The sequence below is a fragment of the Bidens hawaiensis genome, unplaced genomic scaffold, assembly GCF_021521415.1.
Source record: "Bidens hawaiensis isolate Kalapana, Puna unplaced genomic scaffold, B.hawaiensis_p1.1 tig00039487_1, whole genome shotgun sequence".
Lineage (NCBI taxonomy): Eukaryota > Viridiplantae > Streptophyta > Magnoliopsida > Asterales > Asteraceae > Bidens > Bidens hawaiensis.
Genome location: NW_027496940.1, coordinates 17305 through 26212, shown reverse-complemented (window position 1 = coordinate 26212; position 8908 = coordinate 17305). Strand labels below are relative to the sequence as shown.

General features: G+C 38.3%; 1 protein-coding gene across 1 annotated transcript; it reads right to left on the bottom strand.

Annotated features, from left to right (window-relative positions):
* Positions 1-645: 645 nt before the first annotated feature.
* Positions 646-4010, bottom strand: LOC143591239 (putative proteasome inhibitor). The gene is made up of 9 exons (XM_077071503.1): positions 3823-4010; positions 3468-3639; positions 3239-3385; positions 2421-2504; positions 2121-2201; positions 1325-1356; positions 1166-1226; positions 931-1012; positions 646-884 (listed from the first exon to the last, which is right to left on the bottom strand). Exons 1-8 carry the CDS (start codon positions 3995-3997, stop codon positions 931-933), a joined length of 834 nt encoding a protein of 277 aa, XP_076927618.1. The 5' UTR covers positions 3998-4010; the 3' UTR covers positions 646-884.
* Positions 4011-8908: the final 4898 nt, after the last annotated feature.

Sequence of the window (8908 nt, the reverse complement as noted above, 5' to 3'; positions counted from 1 at the left end):
GACATGTTTTTACTATTATAAAGAGTTAGGGCATGTAAATAATGAATGATATTGGAAAGTTAGGCATGCTATTTATATTGGCTAGACATACAAGTTGTGTCTTTTATTCGGTACAACCATAGAAACAGTTCTCAACATCAAACAACATTTCAAGAATGAAACCAAATAAAGACACTCAACTCTAAACAAGGCAGATTCACCAACGTGATGAATCAAAGACAAATATAAATCAAGTAGAAAAACTACATGAACAACATCATTGTTAATATCTAAATAAGATTATAATTAACCCAATTTATAATATGGCACTTAAGCCATACCGGTTACCAACCAAAGTCTCACCACACTGCCGCACATAGGTTTTCTTTTACTCCACATATACAGATCGCCCGAAGCAATGAGTGAACTAGTTCATTCATTAACTTACTTGATATGTAAAATAATGAGCCTTACTTCAAAATAACTATAATCGTAAATATATTTCGTTTATACGGATAAAAGAATCAGCATTGAGCATTGTCATCTTCTTATGGTTTGAAAATAGTTTTTTAACATTTATATGTATCAAATATTAAAAGATAAAATATATACAAACTCACTAAAACATAAAATTTTAAACCCACCAACACCAAATACAAATACACTTATTTTAAATGACATTCTTAGTAATAAGTTTCAAACAATACGATAGCATCTAAGTCATTAAAATATACACTGATTGCCAACCAGTCGACCAAAAGCATATTGCAAGAAACCAAAATCTTTAAATTTACAACCAGCTTTAGTAAAAGACAACAGATGCAAACGCTTGCCGCTTATATGAAATCAGCATCATTGTGGAAGTGCTGGAGATCAGGATGTGCTCCACCAGGCGGACCACGTGGGTTTGATCATCTATCAAACTTAAATTGCAAATTTAGAGATGTTAAGTTACCTTGCGAACCGATTAGGTTCAAATCCCGGAACATCTGGTGGACCGAAAGGATCATACCGAGCACCTGGTGGAACACCCCTGTTTCATTCGCATTCACGAAGTCAAAATCCAATAGTAAAGATGTCAGATTAGACCAATCAGATAAAACATAACTATTTAATATAATATAATACAAAGATTAAATAGTTATGTTATATATAATAAATAGATTGTTTAATAAAAAGCACTCACGGCTGGCCTCCGGGAAAACCCATTCTTCCCCCACCACCAAAAAACCTGGGATCACTTGGTCCTGCGTAAACATAACAGTGATAAGTAAGTTTTTTAAACATAATGCATATATAAGACAAAACAACATGACGGATAAAAAAAGCAGATAGAAGTACATACCGACAAGCATTCCACCATCACCAAAACCGCCCCTGTATATTAAAGTTGAAGCAATATTAAAGATTAGCAAGTGGTGAAATTTTATAGGCAGATGAGAAAATCAAAATATTGGAAATTAACTAAAATATAAAATAAAAGATGAAGATAGATGATAAAACATGTAAATGAACCGAACATGCAACGAACCATTAGTAAACCATTCATGAACCATACAACAGGAAGTTCGTTTATTTAAATAAACGACCATGAACAAAACTTTTTGTTCATTCACTTAAATGAACGAACACGGACACATGTCTTGTTCATTCATTTATAGTCATGAACGCTTGTTTATGTTCGTTCATGAGTTTGTGTCTGTTTTAAGTTTGTAAGTTTGTTTGTTTGTTTATATATTCATTAAAATCTGTAGGCCTGTTAGATTTTGGTCTAGTTTAATTATAATATTACCCATAACAATTTGTTGTGGTTTTGTTAACTCTCCAGGACCAATGTATTGATGTTCACGTTTACTTTTAATTGGTATTTGTTTAGTTATGTTTGTCTATATTGATTTAACGAATATATGCATTCATCTATGTTTGTTCATTTGTGTTTGTTACCATAACATGTCTGTTTATACTACTAATGAACAAACATGAACACGTCCTTTTTCTTAACAAACAAACAAAAAGAAAAAAACCATGTTCGTTTAATCATTCATGTTCAATCATTTGTTCAGACTTCAGATAAAGTATGAACTACACGAGCATGCCACGTTCGCGTCCATTCAGTACGTTTACAGGCCTAATAGACTAACCTTGTAGGGTACACTCCTGCAGGGGGCTGAGGATAAAGATCACCCCCACCGACGCCAGAATACACTGGAGGCACTGCCACCCTGCATTTTAGTTTCCTTATTTGTTAAATTGTAATGTCACGTTTGTTACATACGTGGAGGATGCAACATAAGTTGAATTTAGAAGCCGAATAAATAACATTTAGCAAAAATAGTTGATCATTGTGTTTCTCTTGTTTAAACATTTATGGCACACATTAGCTCACTCAAATATATGGCAATATACCATAGCATACAGTTTTTAACAAAACTCATACATACCCTGGAGGAAAGTGCGAATAAGGATCTTCATATCCAAATGGTGTCGGCTGATCTCTACCACCATATTCTGTGTCATGTTCAGAACTGAAAAGAGGAAAAAAAATAACAAATGCATCATGATCTATCCATCCACTTTCATTATACACGTAAAAATAGAAACTCAGACGCTTTTCTTTTGTCATTGTGTACATTGTGCATAATGTCATCAAAAGTCTCCACTCTCCATACACCATTAACTCATTTGTAGTGGTGTTAAACACGTGCAAATTAGTGGTGAAAAGAAAAATAAGCCAGTGTAAATATCACCACTAACTAAAACAAGAATTGGAAAACAGCACATAAACTAGAAAACAAAATAAATACAATCCTAAATCTTTAATGTCTCTTCACAAAACCAATCCAGTGTCATTCAATCAAAGATAAAAACGAATAAATTCGTATCTAGCATAAATCAGCCCATGTTCATATTTATTGATTTTATATTTCTAATAGCGGATAAACCCTAAAAGCAACAATAACTTATGTGTGTTTCTCATTCGCAGTTTATTTGTTTTCCAAAGACTTCCATCTTAAGTCCCTTTTACGTAATCAGAAATCAGTAATAAAAATTCCATAATCATATAATTTTATTCCAAAAATATCAACCGCATTCAAGCAACGAATAAGATATCAATATGTCCAGCCTACTACTCTGTATACATACTAATTACTTACTAACTACATCTACCACTCTCCATTAAGAATAACAAAGCTCGGTATGTTACAAGGCTAAAGAAAGGTAACAACTTTATTATGTACAAGGAACATGAATCAGTTACCTTGGGGCTTTGGATGAGCCTGCAGCAGCAGAAGATCCATACAACTTGGCTAACACGTCTTTATTAACCGAATCTATAAGCTTACCCAAATTCTTATACTGTGAACTATACTTGGTATCCGCACTTGCTACAGCAAAATCATCAATACTGCATAAAAGAGTCATCCGTTACCTCAAACAATAATAAATTTAAGTAACAACATACGAGTAAACATCAAAATTATAATTACTTAATCTCGAGGTGAACAGGATTCGATTTTACGGAAGCTAAAACATCAACCAACAACTGGTTGTTCATAACAAGACACTTCACAAGCACTTTCTTCGAACTATCGTTAGGGATTGAGTACACAAACGCGTAAGTATCTTCAACTTCATTCCACCCCTCAATACCAGCTTCATCTGACACACACAAACATAACATCAAACGCTTGCAAGTTGCAATCATAATAATTCAAAGTAAACGCCACCCGAACCGACTTCAATTCGATTTAATTTAAATTCCAAACCTAAAACCTTATGCTAAGTTGCCTACCATAATTTCAGTATCAAACCCTAATTTTGTAAAAATAATAATAAAATTACCAGAAAATGGAGTTGAAAGAGCGTCATCGGAGAAGGCCGGAGGACCGGTGGCGTTGAAATTGAAGCCAGCCGCAACGAAAATGGAGTGTGTAGCAAACGCAATCTTATCAGCTGAGTTTTTAAAATTAGGTCTTGAGGCCCTAATTAACGCTAACACCGATTGCTCAGTCGCCATTGTTTGATTATTAATTATTATTATTATTTCACTGTCAAAAACAGGATGTTAAGCTTCGATACAAACTCGATTAACGAAATAATAATACAAACGACTTACGAATCGCCGGAGAAAAGAGTGATAATTTGAAGGAAATCGCCGGGAAAGTGAGTTTCTTAGGGGAAAAGTTAACGTTTTTAGGCGGTTACCGGTGAGTCTGGTATAAGTACTAGTCCAGACTCCGTGTGGCCCCAACTAATTTGGATTTGGTTGTTTTGTTGGCCCATTGGGCTTGTTGGTGTTTTTTTTCTATTTGGGTTGATTATAAGGAAAATGTTAATTATTTTCCTTTTATGGTCGTGTGTGGTTTGTTTGAATGAATATTTGGTTCTAACGTATTTAATTTTTGTACATAAGTAGCATTTTATAAAATAATAAAATGATACTAGTTATGATAAAAGGTATATTTAGAGCATCTATTTGTGTTTCTTTCGTATCCAATGTGGAGCTTCGCTGGAAGAGAGAGGGAGAGATGAAACTGTTCTGCAATGCGGACGGTTCTTGTGAGGGAGAAGAGAGGGGAGAGAATGGGTGGTGGTGACGTGGACGGAGGCGAACTATATCTTTTTTGTAGATGCTTTTATATATGACAATAAAGATTGAAAAGTAAATGAGATTTTGTTGTAAAGAATCTTATATGATCTTATGGGTCAAGTTACAATGGGGGACAAAAATAAGAAGGATGAGAAAGATTTATAGCCACACAAAAAAACTCATCAAAAAAGTTTTAAAAAAATAATAAATAAATCATAACTCAAAATTTAATAAAAAACGAAAAAAAGTAAAAACATAAAAATGTTTCCACCGTATTTCTCGTTCTCATAAAAAATATAAAAAAAATTCAAAAAAAAAAAACACAATGGTAAGTGAAAAAAATTGTTGTGTCTTTTTGTTTATCATTGTGTTTTGTGTTCATTTTCGTCATTGATTGTGTCTTTTTCCCTTGACATTGTGTATTTTTTTTCTTTATATTGTGTTATATTACTCAACATTGTGTTATATTTTGTTTGTCATTGTGTTATATTTTGCGATTTATTGTGTCTTTTTTAGTTATAATTGTGTATTTTGTTCATTTTCGTCGTTGTGTCTTTGATCTCACCATTGTGTCTTTTCGTCAATTTTTTTATTTTTTGTATCTTTTTTTAATTTTTTTTTGAACGGGAATGATGGCGGAAACATTTTTGTTTTTTAATTTTTTTTGTTTTTTATATATATTTTGAGGTATGATTTTTTTATTATTTTTTTAATTTATTTTTAAGGGATTTTTTGTGTGGTCAAAATTCTTCTCACACTTCTCATTTATGTCTCCATTTGTATTTTAACTTTACCCATGATCTTATTACGTATTATGGCATTCAGTAACCGCAAAATCTAAAATCCCTTTGAAAACTTATTTTTTGTCAGTATGCATATAGTTCCATATGTAGTCGAGCATTACAAAATGTGATATTTCGGCAACTTTACTTCTATACGAAAAACACTATTATATTTTTAGAAACTTATCTTTTTGACATGGTGATCAGATCAAAGGTCACTAAAAATGCATAAACGTAGGCTCGTCAACAATACCATCTCAATGTCCCTTCTATAGTAAACAAGACCCTACTACATCCTACAAGAAGGATATAGAGCTCCACTGAGCACTTATGAGCCTTCCCAAAACATATCTACATTATAATGACAACTAACAAGGCCTATGATAGAGTTTTTGGCGTTTCGGGGTTCTATAGATCGGTTTTTACAACACGGACAACAAGAGGAGTAATGGCTGCAATTCATGACAGCTAACAAGGCCTATAATAGAGTTTTTGGGGTTCTATAGGCCAGTTAATACAACACAGAAAACAAGAGGAATAAGGGCTGCAATTTATGACAACTAATGGCGTATGATAGAGTTTTTGGGGTTCTATATATCGGTTTTTTGGAGTCCAAATGATGCTGGTGATGGTTAGGGTCATGATGTTGATATAATGATATTGATGATTGTACTCTCAACAATTCATCATGTTTTAAACATATTAACTTTTAAAGTTCTTTCAAGCGTATGGTAATACGAAAACACTATGTTATAACGTCATACAATTAAAAGAGGTTGATTTCCGTATATGTAATGTACGTTAAGTCAAAACCACCGCCAAAATTAAAAAAAAAAAGAAAAAAAAAAGAAGAAGTAAACTTTGTCTAATAATATTGCAACACTGTTAAAAATTACTCTAAAAAGAGTCATTACTTATTTGAAACTTCTCTTTAATTTAACCATGCATAAATTTCAATATAATAAGTGAATGCTATTGAAGAGGTAGGTCCCAGCAGAGCTCAGTTGGACCCGCAAGACTCACCTTGAACAGAGATGTCTGCGCGGTTGGACCCGCAAGACTCACCTTAAACAGGGACGTCTGCGCAGTTGGACCCGCAAGACTCACCTCGAAGAGACGTCTGCGAGTTGAACTCGCAAGACTCCTGAGGGACGTCTGCGCAAAGACCAACTGGATCCGCAGGACCAACCATGCTCAGAGACGTGACGTCCTTACGCGCAGTACGCAAGCTGTTCCCGCAGGAAAAGCCTCCCAATGGTGACGTACTCCGCCTGTTCCCGCAGCTACGGATACTAGCCATCAGGGAAGGCTACCTGCGCAGCAAGGCTACACGCACAAGGCACTAACTCTCAAATAATTCAGTAATGTCACCTGAAGAGGGAATGAGCAAGCCGGGAACACTCCCGCCCAAAGCCGGGAATACTCCCGCCCAAATGAGCCAGTCCGTACGATACTGGAGGATCTTTTGTACTGTACCTGCCAAGGTATGGACAAAAGATCTGACCAAAGCTACGACAGCTCATTGACAACAGTACGACGGGCAGCACGCTCTAGTACTTAAAGTCACTATTAGCCGCTGCCTACTCACCAACCCCTGTCGGGGCACGTCCATAGCCTGCAGTTGGTGGAAAAGGAATAGTACACAGCCGGCCTGGTCACTATCAGCCGCTGCCTACCCACCAACCATCAGCATGGCACGTGCGTAGCCCACAGTTGGTAGAACAGGAATACTATTCAGCCGGGTGTACCTGCTTGGAAACCTACCTTCGGCTATAAATACTCCAACACCTTGGAACGGTATCATATCTTATTATCATATCATCTTCTCTCTAGCTATTTCTCTTAATATACACTTATATTCAAGAGCAATCTAGTCTGATTCTCACGCCGGAGGGTGGTCACAAGGAGGTACCCCCCCTTCTCAGTGACGAGCTCACGGTGTCTGTTTTGCAGGTCATCAGAACAACCATCTTTGCCGGAACTAACCCTCGTGGGAAACATCTATTTAACCCCCAGATTATCCGTAATCTGCCCGGGGTCGATTAGTGTTTCTTCATTGGCGCCATCCGTGCATAAAAGCTAGAACTTATTCTTTTTCAGTTTTTTCAAAACTTCTGAAAAGATGGTTAACGTTACTCCGGTCCCAAAGCCAGCGAGTGACCAAGAAACCCCGGTAATCACAACCCCAGCTACTGGGGGGGAACTCCGGCGAGTACACATATTTTACGAACACTACCCCGGTTACCCAAGCCGGGGCAAGTGCAGTAAATTTTACGAACACTACCCCGGTCACCCGAGCCGGGGCAAGTGCAGTAAACAATCATCCCCTGGGATTCATTGATACCCAGGCGGAAAGACGACAGACGAGGTTCCCCCGCCAAACACTTGATCAAGTTAAAGCGTGGGCGGAAGCACGTCAGAAAGAATTCCAAGCTGAGTTGGACGAACGCTTACGTTCCATCCAACAAGCTGACGAATTCGGAAGCACTCGACAACAGTTCAACATGAGCAATGAGTGCGAGTCCTCGGACGATGATCGCGAGGAATCCGACAGTGACGCAAACCCTCGCCATAGGGTGAAAGGGAAGCGTAACGAAACGGACTTCCAACCAACAAGGAATTTTGGAAAAACCTTCAAACAAAGGAACGCGGGGGGAAACCCACGTGACTTCTCCAAAACCTTCAGACCAACTGCTGCAAATGCAGGAACGTCCAAATTTGCAAGGGACATTGCGGAAGCAATCGCCCCGAAGAGTGCCAAGCAGATGCCCAACATCGGCACTTATGATGGTATATCCGACCCAGACGATCACCTGAACAGATTCATAGCGGGGGCAACCGTCAGCAACTGGACGGAACCCACGTGGTGTTATATGTTCCAGATGACGCTGGTTGGAGCGGCTAGAGCGTGGTTTGACCGTCTACCGGTCCACCACATCTACGATTGGGCGGAGTTCCAACACAAGTTCAGCCAACACTTCAGTTAACAGCATTAAATATACTGAAGAGCAGTGGACGATCCTCAACTGTGTTAGAGAGGAGGATGAATCTTTACTAGACTTCATCACTCGCTTCAACTCGAAAAAGCTGAGTCTGGGCGTTATAAGCGAAGATCTTGTTCGCGCCGCTTTCATCCAGGGCGCCGAATACCCAGAGCTTATCCGCACGTTGACGGGTAAAGATGGCATGCCATCCACGTGGGATGCCATCATGACGGCGGCCAAGCGCTTTGCCGAAACAGATAAGCAACTGGGTGGGGATCCGCCCAAAGTACAAACCTCTACGCGCAGAGGACTAGAGAAAACAACGTCCGGACCCCCCGGCAAAGCAAAAAGAGGAAGCTAGGCATTTGGCAGTCAAGGGTAAACTTTGACACCTCATCCAGCTCTCGCTCTTTAGTAGGCGGAGGGGATAACACGCACCCATCAAGCCGACACCCCCGGTGGACGCCGCTCACCAAAAGCGTCACGGAGATATTTGCCACTGAGAAACTCCCATGGCCAAAAGCTCCAACGGTCCGGCACCGACCTGACATGGATCAGAGCAAATACTGTGA

What these genes read in the sequence shown, in the direction of transcription:
- LOC143591239 (XM_077071503.1), bottom strand. Translation starts at nt 3,997, where the DNA reads ATGGCGACTGAGCAATCGGTGTTAGCGTTAATTAGGGCCTCAAGACCT. An exon ending in GCAGGAGTGTACCCTACAAG is followed by an intron (nt 1,357 to 2,120) that starts GTTAGTCTATTA and finishes TTTAATATACAG; the next exon opens with GGGCGGTTTTGGTGATGGTG. An exon ending in GGTTTTCCCGGAGGCCAGCC is followed by an intron (nt 1,013 to 1,165) that starts GTGAGTGCTTTT and finishes CGAATGAAACAG; the next exon opens with GGGTGTTCCACCAGGTGCTC.